Below are 22,290 nucleotides of genomic sequence, written 5' to 3' on the forward strand. Positions count from 1 at the left end.
GTATGTATGTGTGTATATGTTTCCTTGTAGAAGTAGCTTTTGAAGAAATGTTACTGGGATAGATTTTTGATAGTCTGATTTGACAATGCACCCTTGGGTGGGTTTCTTTTCCAGCCCGACCCTAAGGTGAATGTCAAAGATCTCAGTGTTGAGGAGTTCTTCACCAGCGTGTTGCGGTTCCAGAGCTGCAGAGAAGCCCCCAGGCCTCTCCCCTTTCCCACCACCCAGCCTACTCATTACACCTTCCTTCCAGCACTTCCCTGGCTGGTGAACTGACTTGAAGAGGTCAAGGGAATTTGTTGAACTTTATGTTTCTTTCCTTTGTTTCTAGCCGTGGCTGCCAAATAATCTTATTTTTGCAGGAAAGTGACTGCAGTGTTTTACATTTATTCAGAGAAGCTTTCAGTGGGCTCGGTAAACATCACATCCTGTGCAGTCTAATAGGCATTTGTTGTGGCAGTGGCTTTGCACTTTTAAAGCCGACCTATGGTCCCAGCAACAAGCTTAGAGAGAATTCAGTGCGTTCTTTTAGAATTCTGAGTGTAAAGTATTGCTTTTTAAGGTTTGTTATTTCTGTACCCAGTATGTTAAATCCAAAACTTAAGATACTCTGTAAACATATGTTTAAAAATTGAGTTTTGTAAATTTACCTTATTTTCTTTATTACAATGGAAAACATTGCTTTCACTGATTGGGGGAAAGGTGGATAGCAAATTTAGTAGCCACCATGATCCTTTATATATTTTTTTCTTGGCAAAGCAATTAAATTAGGAAATAATCTTCTCTGCTAACATCTGACAGTTACCATAAAATGATATTCTGCTTTATTGGCAACAGAACCAGTTTGTTTGAGTTTGTTGCAACATTTTGAGCTAGTACATTACTATGAAAAGATAGAAATAAGAAAGACGAGTTTACAAAAATCAGAAATGGCAAAGCGCTTTATTTTTTAAAGCAATCCTCGATTTGAAAAAGTACAATTTCAGAGGGGCAGCGTGTTAAATCCTTCAGGGAAAGAGAAGGAAGCACCAGGGGAGTCTGTCTTGGCCCCATCACGCAAGGCCGCAGCTCTTGCTGGCTGTGCGCGTGTGACTGTGTGCATGTGTGTGTGTGCACACGCGCAGCCACAGGACCTCTGGGTCCGGCCTTCGGGGGTGCTCCCCGCCCCGGGCTTCCCCACGGAAGGGAGCAGGGCGAGCGTTCCCAGCCCGGATGGCGGGGTCCGACCTAGGGCAGTGTGCAAACGCATGCAGTACGGACTGTGTGTGTCTGAGTGCCGCTCCGCGCTGCCGCGGGCACCATTTTCTGCTTCGCCCAGGACAGGCACATAAAAGGAAGGCGGCTGCCGCCCGTCGCCGTCCTCTTTCCCTCAGATGCCCTCTCTGCAGGTTTATTATTACAGTACGGGCCGCGCCGCCTCTCCCCACCGCCCTGGCAGGCCGCCGGGCTGTGCAGCACCCTGGCCGCCTTCACGCCTGGCGCACCCCCAAACCGCCTCCTCCGCCTCCTTATTTGTCTGAAAAGCAACCGCACGTCGAGGCGAAGAGGCTGGCCGGGGGCGGGGAGGCAGGCCCGGGGTTTGCGCGCGCCGAGCTCCCGGGGCGGGGCCGGGGCCGAGGCCGGAGAGCTGCGGGTGGCTTTGTCTTCCCGGGTCCCCGCGCAGCGCAGTGGGGTCGGCGTAGCGAGCGGGGTGCCCGGGGCTCGGGTGCGGGGTGTCGGGGCGCGCGCGCCTCTTGGCAGCTAGCCGACGGTGCCCTGAGCCGCCGATTCCTGCCGAGTAAGCAGTCTGGCTCCTAGGCGGCTGCACAGTGGCAGCAAGGCTGGGGCGCTGGCTCCGCGCCAGCTCCATCAGAATTAGCTCATTGTTCACTAGCACACTAGCGGAAGAGAGAGGGAGAGGGAGAGAGAGAGAGACTCTTAGAGAAAGAGAGAGACACACACACACACACTCTAGGAGAGAGAGCGTGAGGCAGGGAGATCATCTCCTCCTTTTTCCAAGGCTGCACTTCTTGGAAGTGAAGCCGGTTTGGGTTTTGTTTCCCTTCCCCCTCCTCCCTCCTCTTCCTCCACCCCTTTCCCCTCCCCCTCCCTTCCCACAACCCCCCTCCCCCACAAGCTGTCTTTCTAGCATGATGCCCTTTTTCATCCACATTTGTGTTTCAGGTGTAGAGAGGAGAGAGAGTGAACAGGGAGCGGGGCTTTTGTCTGTAAGTATATACCATTCCTATCCCCGGCTGGGAGCGCTGCTTTCTCTTTTGTGTGGATTCCTTGCCGTTGCTCTTAGCTGGACCCTTCAACCCTGCAGAGTTCATGCTTCTTCCCTCTAAATTTTAAATAGCTGAAGCGTGTACCTTGGAGAAATTCTGGCATTTTGGTCGTGTTGCATTCAGGCTGGAATTTAACTTGAGCTTTTTCTAATATGCACAAGTTTAGAGGGAGAAATGAATTCTTTTGGGAAGGGGTGGGGTTTTGTGCTTGTTGGTGTGGTTAATTTTGTTCTTCTTGCTCCTAAAGCATTGTTGGAAACTGTTGTGTTTCTTTGCATTAAATGCACTTTCGTGCATGCAAGCTTTTCCTCCCCTTTTATAAAATGAATTTGCGTCCCTCCGTCCTTACACTTGATCACTCTTTGAATGCTGCTGCTGCCGAGGGTCTTCTTAGGCATTCTATCTTGCAGCACTTTTTTCTGCATTTTCTTATAAAGCTGTTGAACTTTGACGGGGAGGGCCTTAAAAATAAATGACTGTTTTCTTCTTGGTGATGATGATAATCTGATTTGCATTTATGTGTGTCTATAACATTATAGGAAAACTCTTAGAGCTAATGATACCCTTTTTGAGAACTTTTAGTTTCCCCATTCATCTTAATTTTTGTCATAACTGTGTTAACAAAAGAGCTGTCTTCTGATAACAGAAAGGTTGAGGGTAAATCACTGCAGTATGTACATTAATGTTTATTTGGTTTAGGGAGAAGGACATAATGGTGTATATTCCTGACTCCCCCCACCCCCCGCCGTGTAGGTTTTTTTTTTTTTTTTTTTTTTGAACACGGAAGGTTATGTAATGCAGTGCCATTTCCAAAAATATCCACTCTGAGGCATTACACTACACGGTGGAAGGCTGATTCCTATTCTGTCGTTTTGATTGCAAATATACTGCCAGTAGTATGTCTGGGAACAAAGAGCAGCCAGAAAACAATCTATTTTTATCACTTGGTTCTACTTTTAAGTTGCTAAACCTTTTGAACTCATGCAATTTAAAGATGAACCAAACACTAAGAATAGCCCAGGACTCTGCAAAGCCAAGTACTAGGGATTCCTTTGTCCCCTATTTAAGCCTATAGGCCACTTGGAAAGCTCTTTTAGAAATCCCAGTAGTTAACAATAATTTGCATGTAACAACCACAGAAAATGGTTTTTCATATGTAACCTCCAAAGAGGCATTTTTCATTTGCTGACCTGTGGTAAGGCGATGTGTCTACTGTATTTAAACATATTTTGCAGGTTGGTCTCCCTGGACTGAAGAGAGGGAGAATAGAAGCCCAAGACTAAGAATCACAAAATGGTAAGATTTGGTCATCAGAGGAGATTCTCAATACTTCTTATCAGTCTATTACATGTAAATATCAACCACCCACCATCACCCGCCTCAACCCTTCATTATTCCTACACCCCATCTGACCTTTAAAAGGTTCTGTCTCCAGCTCCTGGGAGCATTGCAGTACAGCAATTTATGTGAATTGGATCTGGCAAATTAGTTCTTTTGATTTACTATTATTTTGAATAGAAAACTAAAATTCCTCTTTTGGAAGTGGAGATTTATTTAATTTGAACAACAGAAACTATTCGGTTCTTTAAGAAGAGTGATGTGTTGTGACACACATGGAGGTGGTGACAGCAGTAGGGCTCAAACAAAGCCTTGGGTCTTAGAGCTAGCCCCAACTTATCCAAAACTGAGGAGTCTGTCCAGCTGATCAAACAGCTACTGCATATACTAGCCTTTAGCGCAATACAGATGAAAAGCATGAATTTTTATATTACTATACCTCATCTATTTAAACATAATTACTGTTATTTTTTCTTGATTTATAGCTTCATTTATGAGAGACATCTACTCAATTTTAGATGTCTCTAAAATTTTAGTCAAGCATGTTAACCTGTAAATAAAAGTATAACTATTTCTGACAAAGCTTATGATCCACAAAGAATGCAGTTTAATGTTTGACTGCTGACAGAAGGCATACACATTAAAGCAGCTGAATAAGTATATTAATCATCTATGAAAAATGTCCTCTTTAAGATTAAAAAATAATAGAAATGTCATAAAACTTTAGTGAAGTACAGCGTGTCCTACTGCAGATGTTTATACTCTTTAAAACACCTGTTTGTCACTTAGAATGTGTGATATCCAAATTTAGATTTAGTTTTTTTCTTTTAAATGAGGGTGGAATTTAATGAATCAAAATTTAATCTGATATCCTTGCTGTTTTCTTTGAGATCAACCCAAGTATAAGCTTCCAAAGAGAAAAATGAATCAGGCAGTAATTGAGTTAAGTTTGATTGTTATTAACAAGTATTTCATTTTTATGTGTGCCTCACTTGTTATTTCAACAAGTGGGTATCAAAGCAACTCATGAAGTACGTCTTGCTTGGATCATGTTTGAAAATGATCAGATTAAGGAACTTCAGGTAGAAAGGAAAAAGAAGTGAACATAAAATTAAGCTAATCAATGGATTTTGTGCAAATGGTTCCCAACTTCATATTAAATTCTTAATTAGTTGTCATAGAATAATAGGATGGTAATAAAATCAGCTGCTCTAAAATATTTGTATTTTCTTAATTATTTTTTACCATGATTGGCCACATCAACCTTGCCTCCAAGCTCTTTATCTCAGAACCTTACCTACTTTCTGTGACCATAAATAGATCACAGAGGTTCATGTATGTTGCAATATGTCAGGTGACCAGTTTAGTTAAACATAAATATGACTACTGATCCTGCCAAAACCAACTCTATAGATCAAGGTTAAGGAGTAAGATATCATGGTTCTATAGTAGTAAGAGGAATGAGCTTTGTAGAAGGCAAGCATGCCTGCCAAAGCAGAGAGTGGAAGTTGGAACCATTTGAATACAGAAAAGCAAATGCAAATTATTATTACATGTAATTTTTTGCAGTTGTCATTTATGTATGGTGGCAGAATGGGAAATCACAATTTGTTGCTCCTGGAAGGATTTTTACTCATGAAAATATTCTCACAACTTTTTGGTGATCCTTTCATCAAGATGTCAGTCCCTTTTGGCACAAGCCCATTGCCTGAAATGAAACCACTGACAGTTATTGTCTGTGGGTGATTCCAAGTTACTTTCTAGCAATTCTCTTTTTCCAGAACGTCTGAGATCTTAAAAGTCTTTGCACAAATTAATGTAAAAAAAAGTTTCACTTTTTTTTTTAAGAAGTGATATTAGAGGTGTCTTCTTGTATCTCGTCTTTCTCCCTTTTGGCAAAATCAAGTTAATTTTCTTTCCTTGATTAAAACTGGAATTACTTTGTGGACCTCTGTAACTGGCTTACTTAAAGACTTGGCCCACATACAATAGAAACTGCAGCTAGTGAAGCAGTAGATTGAACTCCTGGACACTTCTAGAAAATATGTAAGCCTGGCTTTCCTGTTTGCATTTCCATTTACATAATTTAAAACACTAAAGAGGATCTAATTTCAGTGTATTTAACCTATTTAGTAAAGGGCTTATTTCAAATACAAATTTATAATCAGCTCATTTGAGTGTAAGAAATTATCAAATACAGAATTCATAACATAGTGATTCAATATCTAGACTTATACCTAAAATGATAGTGTTCCACAACAATAATGTGGAGACACATAAGGATTCTCGAATGCCTTCTGTATCATCAAAAAAATATAATCAACTTGTGCAGCTCTAGGAGGCACCAATCACATTGTGTCCTGTGTATGGGGCTCCTTGAGCACAACTGCAGGAAGTGCTATTTACATAGATTACAGTTGTGCATGGGGGCACTGGGGTTGTGCAACTCGAGTACTGTTCTAAGGGTCGATTTTGAGTATAGTTTGTTGTATCTTACTTGAACAGAATTTTTTTTAATAACTCATTCTCCAGCTTTTTGTTTTCTAGTAAATGAGCCTCTCCCACCCCTACTTATTTTTTTTTCAATTAGCAGGATATTGAGTCTTCAACATTTCTTTGATTTGTGTTTGGCTTTTTGCTAAATTTTAATTGCTATGATTGTATTTTATGCGAGTTCTTACTATTTAGGTATTCTATTTTAAAAGTACCTGCTTCAGATAGCTTAATGAGAAGAAAATATTTCAAAATCAGTAGATGATCCTATTGAATAGTTTGAAAAACTAAATTATTTAATCCATTGTCAAGGTTAAAACCTGGTTTTCAACATGATTGCCTTCTACACAGTAAACTTGCCTCTAAGTGTGTGTGTGCCATGGACTCACAGTGACATAAGCACGGGCTTATTACGTTTTAACACGGACCTAGAAATTGGAACAATATAAGTTCTCTTTAAGACTGATGCTGAGCTTTTAAAACAGATGAGTTGACTCCATTGTACCATTCACAGAGCTCTGCTTTCTGTACAGTCTGAAGTGGCATTCATGAGTTTACAAGAAGACTCTTTCAATAATCTCTCCATTAACATAAGGTTTCCTTGTTTAAAGAAAAAGACAAAGATTGGGGAGGGACGAAGTCCTATTCATAGCTTGTGCCATTGGGTTGAGAATGTAAATGTGCCAGTTGCTCAGTGACTTTTGATTGTGAAGATGCTGAAGTGTACCTAGGAGGGTAATTTCATATGGTACTGTCTTTTTCAACAGTTTCCAGGAAATGTTGAGGGGGGAGAATTGGGAGTTGTTTGGGGAATTAGGACAGTAGGGATAGTCTATTTGAGTTAAGGCAGTCCAGCTTCCTCTTGAGCTATAGAGATAATTCAGGTAGAAAAAGGTATTTGAGCAGCAATCTTGGAATAAACAGCTGTTTTGAGTATCATTCCATTTTAACCTGATACAGTTCTTTAAAAGATGTAAAGCAGATCATAATCATAAATACACTGAAGAAATTCACTTTATTATAAATCCTGAGATGAATATTTCTAAAAAAGGAAAATACACTTCTAAAATGTGAATACTCTGCTAAACCAAATGAGTAATACTCAAATTTATACTTGGCTATTAATGAATTTTATGCTTTGAAGTATTCATTTACCTGGTCAGTTAAAGACCTGATGTGGCATTCAGATGCACTGGGCTGACTGGCAATCCTTGGTGTGAAATGCCATAGCTCCCTTGTTCCTACATATTTTTATTAGTGTTGTTCCTGGATGGAAAGTCTTTTAAGGCTATATCCTCACAGCCAAAGTGATATGGAAGATTGAAATAATTATCTGAATAATTATGCTAAAAAAATTGATTTTGTCTGATTCATCTTGGTAATTCAAAATGTTGCTGGAGTGATGTAGGAGTGGGAAGGATTTGCCTGAATTATCTATATAATTCCTGTGTCATACAAGAAAAAACTAGGGATAAGGAAATCTTACCAGCAAATCCAGTCTGAATATACCAGAGGAAAATATATTGAATGTACTTGGACTATGTCATCTTGGTTGATGAAGATATATTACAATATATAAATTTTAAAGGATTCCTCTAATTCAAACTGGTTATCAGGTTAATCATAAATTCTTAGTCCACATCTCTAGAAATTATGATTGCTAAAAATATCATTTATTGGATATAAGTTTATTTGAAATGGACATTTCTAGAACATATTTTACACCTAGGAAGAGCTTCAAGAATTAAGCTTGATTTTAAATCTTAGTGATTTAAAAAATAGCAGTGATCCTGAAATTGATCTGTTAGTGCATAAGTATCAACTGCCCTAATGGTCTGGGACGTAAGCATTGACATGGCTCTCAGCTAAATTCTAAATATCAATTCAGTTATTAGTAGTAACATCATGGTATTAACCAGGGTGGCATTATTTGTTAGTTGGATCATATGCATTTCTTTTTTGCTCAACTAAATTATGGGCTTCCAGAGGATTTATAAACTTCATATATAGTGCTTGGTAAAGTATTAAATATATGATAGAAGTTGAATAAATATTTGGCCTATGCATCCTAACATCTATTAAGTTGAATTTTTAAGATCCATTCTTAGTGACTTAATCATATTTAGTTTTTGTGAACTGGTAGTAATTTGTATTTTTAACCTCTTTTTTGAAAGGGGTAGGAAGCCGAAATGAATGCAATTTTAGTTTACACAACAAATTATTTTCCATTATTAAAGGGATAAAACAAAATGCAGTGAAACCATAAAGTGTGGCACTTGCCAGAAAAGTGTGACTTGTGATGGCATGACTTGTGATGCCTCACCTTTCCCAGCTTCCAGTGCTACACTCTGACAATGTGGTGCAATGCCACATCTCTGGGTTGGATCCAGCTATGGTATTTAAAGCTCACAGCAGCTTTTCCTGCAGTGTGGACCCAGGAGGATCTTTACTCCCAGTATTTGAACTTTATAGCCTCTACTTATTTCCAATAGAATCTCTTTCTGTGATTCCGTGATGTGTGGCCAACTTAACAATGTAAAACTATAGAGTGCTAAATGGTACGAGTGATGTTATTGAGGACTGGGGATTGGGGATAGTCGTGGAAAACTTTTATTAAGAAGGTCGAAACTAAGCTAGAGCCAGAAATAGCAAATATGTAGCTATCTCCATCATTAACTTTTGCACCTGTAGGAGACATTGCTAATCAACCTTGAAACTCATTATTATTCAGCTTGAGTATGATTTCAAAATCCTCAATACGGTGTTCCAGGATGCCATTAACAATTGATTGGAGTTGGCACAAAATTTGAAACCTAGAAGTGGACTATATGCTCCCTGAGAGTAAGTACTATGCCTCATTAAGCTTTTATTTCTAGGACTTAGTACCAGTCTTTATATTGAGTAAATGAAAAATTAAGAATATTGGGGTAGATTTAGATGAGAGTATTCCAGATAAAATGAGTGCATTAGAAAGTTAGGCTTGCAAGAGTGAGCATAATACCTTTTCACTATCATAGGGGAAATCTTCCTTCCTGTTTAGGATCTCTGTGCTGTCAAGGACAGACCTCAAAAACTAGACCTAGAAGTTAAGGACTTGATGTGCTAAGCAATAGGAAGCCACTGAGCAGGCATTTTAGAGATGGCCCAGGGCTCTCACTCAGGTTACCAACCTGTCTCAGGTTCTTTGCCTTTTGATTGTGCTTAACAGGAAAGAACACATACACTCACTCACTTATACTTTCTGGTTAAAGGTACAGCTTGCTTTGCTCCCTCTCACTCCCCTTAGGCTGGGGTGGAGTGGTGGAGGGAAGAAAGGTCTTTAGCTAGAAGGAACTGGGAAGGGAAAAGGGTGCAGGCTTATCTTCTTTTTCTTGAGAAAGTGGCAGCACTTTCATTGGCAAATCCCAGCAGGTTCAGCAGTGTCTGCTTGGCCAGAGAGGAGGATGCTGCTGTGCATGCTACCCAGTAGAAGGATCATGTTTCCCTCTTGTGAGGCTGACTGGGTGCAGGCATGTGCTCATCACTTGCACCCACATGTACCCAGCTGCTTTTCTCTTTCCATTTCTTCCCGATTAACCATACTTATTCAAAAATATAAGCCAACACTTATGTCATCATAATAAAATTGTTTACACTTTGAGGCCTACTGGCTGTTACTAATTTAGTCGGTAATCTGGTGACCAACCAAAGGGAATCTCATCACATGAAAATCAGGGAAAGCCAAGTCCAAGAGGGATTTTTTTTTCCTGCAATCTCTTATAAACAGCACAGAATCTTACCTTGGAATGCATCCGCTGCAAGATTTTCAACATGAAATGATGTGACTCACTCTTTTAACCCCTTCAGATGAGGTGGGACTTGTCTGTAAATCTCTCAGTAAAAGTGACCTAGGTAAGCATTGCTCCTTGAATTCTTTATGCCTTCTCCACCTCATACTTTGAAGTAATTTTTTTTTTTTACCTGCTGTATTGAGAACTTCTTAAATTTATTTTCTGTGGCTTGACAGGTAGGTCAGGAACTATATGAATTAATCCTCTATTTCTAGCCACAGTGGATATTTTCTTAGAGGGACCAGGCCACTTGTTATTCTAAACCTTCCCTGGGATTCCTTCCTTCTGTGCCTTTCTTACTTGGTTCTAGAAGGAGTTCACCTCCAACAAAATGAAGCCATTCTCCAATACTGAATTTGAATGACAATTCTTCTCTGAAACTTACCGTGGTATATCCAGCAGGAATCATCTTCTGTTCCTCTCTACACTTACCACACATTTAACTTTATACTTGAAGCTGGCTTATTTATGCATGTTTTTCTACCTTCCAAGGTTGTAAACTTGAAACAAGACTATTGACCATTTAGTAAGTGAGCAACACCTTTCCCTTTTTGGTAGCAATTGAGGGAGAGAACTCTCAGTAATGAAATTGCAGAGAAATTGTTTGGTGTTCTCTTTCTACAAAGGGGTTTGGTGTTCTCTTTTTACAAAGTGAAAGGCAACTCTAACCTTCATTGATATTTCCTAATGAGACTTTGGAATAGATCCCACACCATGAACCAGTCTGATCTGTGCTCCCATACCTAACTAGGATCTGGCACATCCTCAGTGATCAACAACTGTCTATGGAATAAAGGAATGAGTTAATGGTCATGGATACATGATGATCTGTTATTTCTGGGCAGGACCAGGTAGCCCACTTTGGTATCTACAGTGAGTTATGGCTGGACACTGCCCTGCTATGATAGCTCAGTTATAAGTCAGGCAGTCCAGAAAATGAAATGAACATACACCACTAAACAATTTACTACTGAAAAGAGCCTCTCACTGAATATTTTAGAAGCCTCAATGTTTGGGAAGTAAGGGGGAAGAGTTAAGTGAGATATAAGCACACTACAAAAATAACTCCTAAATTCTGTGTTCCTTTCTTTTGCACTCCTTTAGGCAGAAGAGGTCCTGAGAGTCCAGAAAACTAAGTTGATATGGTCTGCTGAAAGAGGAGTGTCATTTTAGGGTAGTGCCACACATCTTATCCAGAACATTGGCTGTGGGGCGTCATTATGCATGAGGGTATTTGATGGTGCTTTTCCAGCGGTCAGCACAGTTTGTCTCAGTAGTCTGAGGCAATCATGACAGTAGAGCAAATCTGCCCTGGTTTCACAGGGTAATGAAAACTCTTAAAATAAAATTATGGCCCATCCTTACCTTATAATTGTTTCTAATCTAAGCTTTTTGCCTTGAAAGTGTTACAATAATCTAGCTAGAGATATTTTAAAATCCCTGATTTTTAGACTGGTTCAGTGTGCATCCTTACTTTCATGGAGCAAAATATAAATATAACATATTCAAGAAGGAGAAGGATAAGAGAATGTGGCATGAAAGGAAGGGCTGTTTGCCCCTTTTTGCTGAAATTTGGGAACCAGAGCCATTGATTGGAAAAGAAGGGGGAATAGCCAAGTCGTTTTTGCCAATAAAAATGCGGAGCCAAAGACTCACCAATAGGTAATTAAAACAACAGGGAGACTCATAATGTGCACAGAAGTTTTGGTGTGGCTGCCAGCTCCAACTCTTCTCTCCTCCATCCCAACTCTTACTCAGATCACCATCACACACCATGTCCTTTGATTACTGGGGCAGGTAACAGCCTTCCTCCTGAATTGAGTTTGATACAATTCCAGCAGGGAAAAGTACTACAGTCTAGTGGCTGGACAAGGAGAAATCTACAAAAGTGGTTTTGTTTAAAATGGGTCCAGGCATTTTGAGGACACTTTTACTGGATAAAGTTGGTGTCTGATATAGAATTTATTCTTGGACAGGAAAGAGTAGAAATTAGGAGAAGATACTGTCTCTTTGCCAGCCAACTTGTAGACTATCAAGAGAAAGCTAGTCAGTATTTATATAGATAAAACTTATGCTAATAAACATGACCCAAGTAAGGGTTTGATATTAACTATTTCCTCAATGAAGTATTGTTTCATCCCTCCCACTAAGTCATCCCAGTGAAAGCCACCCAAAGGCTCATTGGAACCATGATGTGAAAGTCTGTTCTTGTGCTCATTTGCCAGGCATTGCTGAGTCTCCATGGATCAGTGTGCCATGTGGGTTAGGTAACATGTGGGTGAGCACTTAACCTAGTGCTTTCTGCATGGTAGGAATTCATTAATACTAGCTGAAAGAATGAATACTGAATGAATACTGTGCAGGGATGCACCCACTGTTTAAATGCATGCAATAGTGCAATTTCAGGTGTGTGGTTAACAATTAGAATTTGAATAGATAAATTATGTTAACTAGCCCACCCCTTTCTGGAATAGACTTCCCAGAATTTGGTGGCTTAGTGTGGAAAAATCCGTTTGGAAAAAAAGAAAAGTATTTTCTTTGCTACTTTGATATTTCCAGCCCAAACTTATCGGACTTACTCTTTGATAAGGTGCTAATTGTAAAGGATTAAAACTGCCTACCAAATATTCAATATCTGCAAAAAGTACTTAGTAAATATTTCTTTATTAATTGACTGGGTAATTGAGATTATATACCTAGCCAATGTAGTTAATGTAGGATCAAAAATTCTGTCCATATCTCTGAGCCCTTATTTTCAGCTTTAGTCCTTTATTATTTTGATTTAACTTTTCCAAAGCCTGAATGCTGTGGACTAGAACTGAGTCTTCATTTCTTATTGCCCTGTGGAATCTTGGGTCTAATTATACATCATAAAATGCCCTGGTCTTGCACATTTTTCTCATTTCTTGATTAATAGAATCTTAAATTGTTCTGATCTTGTTATCAAGTTCTGGGAGACAAGTCTCCACATCTTTTCATTTAATCTTTATTAAGCCTAATCTTTTTCCTTTTTTAAAAAAGTGTGAGAACCACTTTTTAAACTTTAATTTTGTGATACGAGGCTTGACTGTCTACACTGGCACAATCAGTTCAATCAGAATTCAATTAAATTTGTTCTTTGGCATCTTTGAAACAATTTGTCTCATGATCAATGTGAATTTTTACTAAATTGTTATGTTGTTTAGATGAAGTCACCACATCTTTGACTGTGATTAAACACAGTACTCTACCTGCAAGTTGAGGATCAAATACAGCATACCTTGTTATTTGCTATTTGATACCTTTAGGATGTTAACAACTAACCATTAGTTTGCTGCCCCACCCATCTCTGTCTTGCTATTTATCCATCTTTGGACCTGTCTAGATTTCTAATACATTAATTAAAAGTTTCCAAATGGAGTCAGGTTAAATTTATTTTTCTTTCTGAATTTATCATTCTTAGTAGTTTATATACTGCCTCTCTTGTCTAATAAGTGTTTATTTTCTTCTTCAATTGAGTGGAAGAAAAATACTTTATATTTTTATGCAATATATGGTTTGTGTATCTGCTGATCATTGATAAAACATACTTATTTTTTAATTAAGCAGTTTTTGATAAGTGAAGTTATAGTGAACAGGATTTCAAATGCATTTCATGAAAGAGAAAGCTGTACTGAATTAGATGGTCTATTGGTAGCCATCTGAGAAGGAACTGTTTAAGAGTCCATTTGGGGGTCATATTAAAACGGTTTGGTTTCTCAGCAAATGCATTTGTTATTAGCTGCAATGATTGCTACATATTTATGTTGTGCTGGACATTTCCTTCCAGGGAACATTGAAAAAAGAAAAAAAACTGTATTACCAGTATTGCTTGGGTTTAATTAGATCCAAAGTCTTAATGTAGCCAAGCCACGGTTGTTGCTGTAAGACTAGTTTTTCCTCAACTGTAGCAACATATGAACACTGGAGACCTTGGGCAGGTTCCCTGACTGTTCTCCCTTAGTGTTCTCATCTGTAAAATGGTGAGGATGATGATAATGGTAGCTAACACAGATATGCTTACTTATGTGCCAGACCCTGTTGCCAGTGCTTTATATATATGGGTTTATTTCTTCCTTGCGGGAACATTGTGAAGATTAAATGAGTGCACCTGGAAAACATGCCTGAAATTAACAAAACAAAACATAATGGACTGTATTATACATTTATACAGAAGACTGTGGGTTCCCAAATTTACCTATTCTGTCTCTGTGGGTTCCAAATACACCTGTTTATTGCTCCTGGTTCCCTTCTTTTGGAGAAGTATAGTTGTGACATTTGGTTTACAATGGAAGAAAGACTTAGGTGAAAAACATGTGGTTGAGGTCTCCTCTTGTTGGAGAATACAGTCAGAATTTGGAATGAAAGTCTGAGCTTCCACTACTACCTTTTTCATATTAATTAAACTACCTGTGATTCTTTTTCTCGGGAACTTAAGCCTCTAGTCTGGCGTTATTTTTGTAGATATTTTCACAGTTCTTGAAGCATATGCTTCTTAGGTGACTAGTAGGCCTGAAACACTTTATCTGTTTGGGTTGGGAGCTCCTCCCTTCAGTCTTCTTGGCCTCGAATGGTACTGCCTGACTGAATCCTTCATCAGAGAGAAGCCTTCTGCTTAATCAGTCTTGGCTCCACCCAGAGGGGTTGGAGGGGTGGTGTGCAGGGGCACATCCATTCTAACCCTATTCTAGTCTTGTTGTACTTTTAGTTTTCTGAATTTTCTTTTTTTTTTTTGAGACGGAGTTTCGCTCTTGTTACCCAGGCTGGAGTGCAATGGCGCGATCTTGGCTCACTGCAACCTCCGCCTCCTGGATTCAGGCAATTCTCCTGCCTCAGCCTGCTGAGTAGCTGGGATTACAGGCTCGCGCCACCATGCCCAGCCAATTTTTTGTATTTTTAGTAGAGACGGGGTTTCACCATGTGACCAGGATGGTCTCGATTTCTTGACCTGGTGATCCACCCACCTCGGCCTCCCAAAGTGCTGGGATGACAGGCTTGAGCCACCGGATCCGGCCTCTGAGTTTTCATAGAAGCCTCTTAGTGGCCTCTTTTTGTCCTGAGCATTTAAATAGCATGTAGATACAAATCTGGATATATTTCTTCTTTTTTAAAAAAGTTAGAATTCTTACCAGATAAGAAATCTGTAGCCTGTGATTTACACCAATTTTAATTACATCCTTCTGCAATTGAAACCACTTTCCTTCTAAAGTTAGTGGTCCGTTATGATGCTGTTTGCTACTGAAGACACATCAGTTTGTAAATGACCAGGACAGTGTAAGACAAGCATTGAACTGTGAAATGACTTTATCTAAATGCTGAAGGGTTTGCTGCTACTAGTAGAAGAGGGTCCATTGATGGAAAGAGTAAATAGTTTCTTTTGGAATGAGCACTTCAGGAGAAAATGAAGACTTTCAGGAAAGGTCTGTCTTGCACATGTCAATGAGGAATGCTTTGAAGTATGTTCAGACACTTCAAAGCAACTGGCTATCTCATCCACCCAGACCAAAAAATCCAAAATCCTATGTCTAAATAAGTAAACATTTATCTCACTAGCCTTTAAGTGACGGCTTTAACAAAATAAGTCATATTTTTGAGTAATTATTCTTTCATGTTGTTGGGGGAAATTTTTCATAAGATTTTAATGGATAGCACAGTAATTTTTTGACAGAAGGAAAGAAAAAATAGCATTCTTGGTGACTAGAAATTAAACTTCGCATAGTTACTTGAAGGTGAAACCTGGCATAGCATGCTTAAAATTATTCAAACAAGCTAATAAAAGCGAGTCTAGATGTTTCCTATTAACCTTGGAATGTGCTTGGAAAAAGCCCTGCTACTCCAGATGTCTGGTATTAGAAAGCAGATCAACAGCTTTTACTCTCAATTGTGGTGAATAATACCATTCTAAAATGCACAAGTGCAGTTTGGTGTGCTGGGGCATAATATAGAGTTAGCATTCAAATTTTTTCTTTCTTCCTTTTTAATTCTTAATGTACCTTAAAAGTAGAAATGTCACCAGATGTCATGTTCCTAATTTCTTGGTTACAAATGAAAACCAATTTATATAATGGAGTAAGGTGGTCCAGACTTAGAACTCAGATGTGTTAAGTAAATATTTATTCTGGTTCCACTCCAGGGAAGTAAAAAAGATTTTCTTAACATATTTCTTGAGGTCACAGGGGCAAAGAAAAGCTTATACTGTGCTTAATGCCTGAGGTGCCTTTTTGCTGCAAGCTAACAAAGGCTGATTTTTTTTTTCTTCGCTAAAGAGAGGAACTATCTTGTATTGTGGCCTTTGTTTTCTTGTTCACTCACAACTGTATAATCTCAAACCAAGTTTTAAAAAGGCTGCTTTATTTTTTTCTCTTCATTTGGAAAGACTCTATTTACATACTGCTTATACGATTCGAATCTGAGCTTTATTATTGCACTTTTTCTCCTTGTTTACTTTGGGCTGTTACCAGCTATTTGTACTTTCTCTTCATTGCTGAAAAGAAAAATTGCCCATTAAAAGTCAAGATTTGAAGTGCTGAACTTTATTCCTTGAGTCCAGTCCACAGTTTGGCTCTGATTACTGTACCAGGCTGACCTCCAGTCCAGGGGAGGGTGCCTTGGCAGAAATCTGAGAATTCCTCGATCAGTGACTCCCTTTTTTGGATTTATGGAGTCTTTAGGTGGATTGCTTTGTGCTAAACGTGCTCTTATTGGAAAGGAATGGAGCTGGGATAAGAGGAATGCTACGTTGCACAACATAAATGTTTGCAGCTGACCTCTGTGTTCAATTAGCTGGCCGCTGCTGTGCCTGGCCTTGAACCATGTACCATGAAAGCCTAGAAAACTCATGTAATGAATGGTTTTAAGGAGTGGTGAAAAAGAAAAGTCGGGTAATTCTGTTAACCTTTTGTGGCTGGCTCCTGACTTGATTTGTTGCCCTCCTTGAAAGTATTTGCTATTATTCTTAGAAATAAAATTTTAAAAGACTCAGCAGCCAAACAAGCAGAATATTATGTTGTGGAACAGAGAGACTGTGAAAGTGCTTTGTGCTAACGATTAATTTCACATGTAAACACTTTCATTTTGTTGCCAGTGAGGAGATTTCCTTTTCCTTTCTCTGCTTAGTTGAAGTCTAGAAATAAAATTCCACAGCTGTCAGGTTCCCACATATTCATCAGTGGCCTCTCAAGATGGCTTCACAGTGAGCAGAGTGAATTTACAGGATTTCACTATTAAAGTCTGAAAAGCTTGTTTCAGACACCCAACTCACAAAGTCAAGAATTGTAAATCTTTCGCCTGCCTGACATGTAATGTTGGACAGTAACATAATCTGTGGCATAATAATAATAAAATATTTCTGTGCCTGTAGTGGGACTTTGCACCCAAAGCGAAGCTAATGCCAATGGGTTTAACCAGTTAGTGAGCCATCATTGTCTTCCTTATTGAGACACAGTTGCCTCCCCCAGCCTCTATTTGTACATGTTAAGGACTTATCAGGCAGTGAAACTCAAGGGGTGTCAGCAGGAGCCACAAAGGCCCTTTCCTTTCTAGCAGGAAGGCATTTATGACTATAGAGTGTAGTAGTTGGGTGTTCATAATGCATACTCTGTAATTATCCTTTGTTACCACAGCCAGCTCCAGTGTATGTGTGTTTAAATTAGGTCAGGGCATGTTTCATTTAGCTCCCAAGCCAGAATGCTTGCCAACCTAAGCCCCAGCACTTTTATTCTGCTTTCCAGAATGTGCAGAGGTTACACACATTATCTGAATGGCCCAGCATTCCTCAGGCTTACCTTTTGTCTTCCAGTGGCAACGTGTGTTCCCCGCAGTATGCTGCTTCTCCAAGCAGCATTCACAAGGTTAGGCAGATCTCTAAGACTACGTCTCTAGAGAGACAGCACAGTGTCTCACAGACATCTTTTGGCACCATCTAATCTTTGATGTAATGTTGTTCAGAGAAAATTATCCTTGTAGCTCATTTATGGTTTCAGTTTACATTTGGCCCTCTCAAATGACCAGTAAACACCTGGGAGCAGAGTGGCTTTTGAGGGAGATTCTTTATAGCACCACTTCAAAGGGTTTTTCAGAAAGGAAGTGTATGTATATGCCTGTGAGTTCTCCTTGAATTACAGTTCTAGGTTTCACAGCCTCCTGGCCAATTAGGCAGAATAAAATGTGTATGCATATGGACACATGCTATTTAATTAGCAGAGGGATTATGAAATATACCCCTTTGCTGCAGAAAGAATTGATTATGTAGGCTGGACACCTGCTGCCCTAGTCCGCTTTCCTAATTGCAGGGGATAGATACCCATCCTGTTAAGTTATAAAGGAGCTGAGCTGTGTGTGCATCCTTTAACCATATAGGACCCCATCAGGGATAAAGAATAATATTACAGTTATGGTCGTTAACAACGAAACCATGCAACCTATCTTCATGGCAGATTCCTGAAAATGTATGTTAACTAATGAAGTAAGCAGCATTTATGTGTGTGGTGTATTTAGCCTCTGAAAAAAGGATGTATAAAGACAGTAAATTAACAAGAAAATACAAATTTAGAAACAGGTAATAAGTAGATTTGATTCGAATTTTACATGCAGTATAGAAGTGATGGGAAACATGTCAGAGAAGTTTTAGGTTGATTCTGTATGTGGACCATGCCATTGAAAAATAACACATTTTGAAATGAAAAGCTTGAAAGCTGTTCGAAAAAGAATTTAAGCAATTATCTATTTTGCATATTCTTTAGGAACTTGGAGGACGGGTCTCTGAATTTTCCTACATTTTTCTAATTTGGAGCACTAGTCGTCAGCTATTAATAATAGTTTATACTAAGCAATAATTACTGGTAAGCTAATTATAGACTTTAAAAAATGCAGTTATTTTTCATGACACAGTGGTCAAAGAATTAAACAAGCCTCAAAAGAAAGAAAGGAAGGAAAGAAGGGAGGAAGGAAGGACAAAACCCTGAGTATTGTATTTCCAATTTGTATGCGGTGATAGAATATTGAAACTTAAGTACCCAACTATCAAGGCATTTAAGAGAATCAGTAAGAAATAGCACATTTGCACTATAAGTCATATTTAAATATATTATACTCAAAAGCATAAAATTGGTTTTTCCTAAGAATTGCTCAAGAATATCTAAATACATATGTCACGATTAGTGTATTTGAAACCAGCGTGGTTCTTGATGATGTTCTGTTGTTTTTCAACCTAATTGTCAGTGAGATAAATGTAACATTATAGAAAAATATGCATCAACCAATTTATTAAATGACAAGTATAAACCCTCAAAATTTCCCAGAATTCAAACGAAATTTTTGTTTTCTCAATTGTTGAAGGTATGACTTGCTTTTCTGATTTTCTGATTGATTTCTGGAAGAATAGTACTCTAGAGGGTTTTGAGGATTTTATTTGGGCAAAAAAACCCAGTTGTTTATTATATACATGAAAAAAACAGTTTTAAAAGAAGTCATACATTTTGTTAAGATTAATGCAAACTTTGGTTTACTTGTTTAATACAACAGTTTTGAGGTATTTCCATACCCAGAACACTTAAAATTTTTGAGATGCAAACCACCAAAACTACAATAGAGAGAAAATTTAGTGAAGAAAGTTAATGAAAAACACAGACATGAATTCAGACGGGATGAATGGAAAGCAGTATTAGCCACGTGTCTGTGTTTGGAGTGTCTGTTGATGAGTACCAAGAAGAATGGGCAGCTTTACAGGTCAGCAAAGCACAGATGGACTCTAGAAAGATAGATCAACTTATGTTTTCTGTTTCTCATATTATCAGCACTCAAAAGCTTCATTTATGGGGTAACTGTCAGTTCCTAATTATTCTGAACTGGTTAGAAAACTGAGGGCACAGAAACTCACGGGTTTACGTTGGTCTTGTTACTGTTGTGGCCCCTGGGAGCTGCAGGAAGACCTCCTGGCCGCAGGGCCACTTGCCAGCATGGAGCTTATTATGCACTTATCCCTCAGCCATCTTCCCTGGCTGCATCTGACAGCCGTCAGACGTCCTCCCAGATGTGCTCACTCCCACCCCATTTCCTATGTTGACAGCACTACTGGATATTATGCTAAATGTTGGTTTGGTTCGTTGGTCTGTTGATACCTGTTCTAGCAGCTATTAAATGTGACATAACCTGTGTATTTCTTTTTTTGTTGTTGCACTCAAAAAGCACACTGTATTTAGTTTGCAAGGGCTGCCATAACAAAATGCCACAGACTGGGCAGCTTCAACAACAGAAATTTAGTTTCTACAATCTGGAGTCTCGAAGTCTGAGATCAAGACCTTGGCAGGGTTGGGTTCTTGTGAGGCCTTCCTCCCTGGCTTGTAGATGGTTGTCTTCTCCCTGTGTCTTCATATGGTCTTTCCTCTGTGTGTCTGTGTCCTAATCTCTTCTTAGAAGGACATGGGTGACTTCAGATTGGGGCCACCCTGATGTCCTCATTTTAAATTAATTGCGTCTATAAAGATCCTGTATCTAAATACAATCACATTCTGAGGTACTGGTGGTTAGGACTTCCCAATATGAATTCTAAGTTGATACAAATCAGCCTATGACCCACATTTTTAAAAGTGTATTTTTGTGGCTAGATCACCTCTGCTGTACCTGCCCCACCCCCAGACTTGAGCTTCTAGAAGGTGGGAACTCTCTCTCTCTCGCAATCCCCAGAACCTAACAGCGTCCAGCACATTGCAACTATTTCATGAACTCTTGCTGCCTGAATGCAGAGGCTGGTAAGAAACTTGAAGTTGAAAAGCGGCACTGACTGCCACTTTTTGATTTGACTTCTAACTGCCAAAAGTAGAACCTGGCTAGTAGACTAGAACATGTTCTGATGAGAAGAGGCAGAGAAAATACAGTACATTTCAACTGAGCCTGCTTTTGACAGAAAGGCAACTGCCTTTTGCTTGGGACCACCCATTCTCCACCTCCAGCACTGGGAATGGAATGGAAGTCGAGGCCCTTGTGGAATACCCAAAGTCAGGTCTGAATCATTCGAGAGCAAAGGTAATTAACAATTGTCAATAGATCTTTTCTTTAAGCCCTTCACTTTAGGGTCTCAAAATACTGCAGGTATAAGAAAGAACAATGCTGTAATGCAGATAGATACAACGATGTAACGTTTTTATTTTTAGTAATTTACAACTGTTTCTTAAAACTAACTGTGCTTTAAAAAATAAGCTTAAATATCTCCTTTAGATACTATGTCTAGGGATATGCTGAGTTCTTAGACACCAGCCAAGCAGGTTTTAAGAATGTAACTGAAACTCCTCTGTCCCTTCCATTTTTGGCTTGAGGCTCTGACTTTGAAGGCGATTGGAAGAATACCACAAGGCCAAAGCAATGATCATTTTTCTAAAAGTATACATTGATTACTTTATGATTCGAAAACTTAAATAATGTGCTATAAATGCCTAATACTAAAAAAAAAAATGCCTTGGTCAATGTAACATACATGAAGTGAGGGAGAAAGTTTCCTTGGTCATGTGTGTTTTGCTGTCAGATATTCATGTGCCTGAGTTCTTTGGCAAAAGTCATTGGCTTTTTTTTTCTTTTGTTTTTTGGCAAATGGAGAGTTCTTGGAACAACGGATTGTTAGAATAGGTGTAATAATTTCTGAGAGGCAAGCTCTTTTCCCCTACAAATTAGGCTTGGGTGATTTTAGTATTGATGCTTAGAAGTTAAGTGTTAAAGCAGTCTCATTTCATTAAAATGGAACATCCCAGAAAAGCACAAGAATGCAAGAATGACAATACTTACTTGGCCTTGCTTTTCATTGCTTTCTATGTCTACAAAGTGTTTAATGTACTTTTATCAACGTTTTTGGTTTCCAACAGAGCTTAATTTCTCACTAATATTTTAAGACTGTACTTAAAATATGATTTTTAAAGTGGTAATATAGAAATGTAATCATTTTATATCCATTTATATTAAGTGAATTTAACAGTAGATTCAAATATGGGGTCCCCTAAAGTCAAGTCCAAATTGGGACTTTGGGTGCTGTGACTTTGTTATAAGTCTTGAAAAAAGCCTGTGTATTTGAGATTGTTACTGTGTTTTCTTCACTCATTCCTGGATAAAGGAAATGTCAGAAATGGCTGCTTGTCCCAAACAAGGCAGATGGTGGAATACTTTCTGAAGGAGCTGGGCAGAGGAGAGGAAATATGTGGAAAAGTAAGGTGGTTGGGTTGTGGGGAACCACGTGGCTCAGAAAGCAGACCCAATCCTAAGAGAAAATAGTTCAGCTCTTGCAGGATGAGCTCTCTTTCAGAACCAAACATGGGAGGTGGATGTGGACTGGTGTAATTCTGAAGGAGTGGAGTGGCGGT

At 39.0% G+C, this 22,290-nt stretch overlaps 1 protein-coding gene across 12 annotated transcripts in view; it reads left to right on the forward strand.

Moving 5' to 3' along the window:
• Positions 1-1,150: 1,150 nt before the first annotated feature.
• The window catches only part of NREP (neuronal regeneration related protein), a 28,683-nt gene continuing 7,543 nt past the window's right edge, over positions 1,151-22,290 (forward strand). The window contains exons 1-4 of one of the 12 annotated variants that reach the window (XM_078365058.1): positions 1,537-1,577; positions 2,164-2,207; positions 3,503-3,563; positions 20,850-20,968. In XM_078365058.1, the coding sequence (XP_078221184.1) occupies positions 20,909-20,968 (60 nt within the window). In that variant the 5' untranslated portion in view covers positions 1,537-1,577; positions 2,164-2,207; positions 3,503-3,563; positions 20,850-20,908. Of the gene's footprint in view, positions 1,402-1,536; positions 1,578-1,598; positions 1,778-1,945; positions 2,208-3,502; positions 3,564-20,554; positions 20,695-20,849; positions 20,969-22,290 lie in introns of those variants that run through there. The other 11 variants (XM_054252064.2, XM_054252066.2, XM_078365057.1 and 8 more) reach the window with 11 other exon arrangements.

The sequence above is a fragment of the Callithrix jacchus genome, chromosome 2 (genome assembly GCF_049354715.1).
Source record: "Callithrix jacchus isolate 240 chromosome 2, calJac240_pri, whole genome shotgun sequence".
Taxonomy (NCBI): Eukaryota; Metazoa; Chordata; class Mammalia; order Primates; family Cebidae; genus Callithrix; species Callithrix jacchus.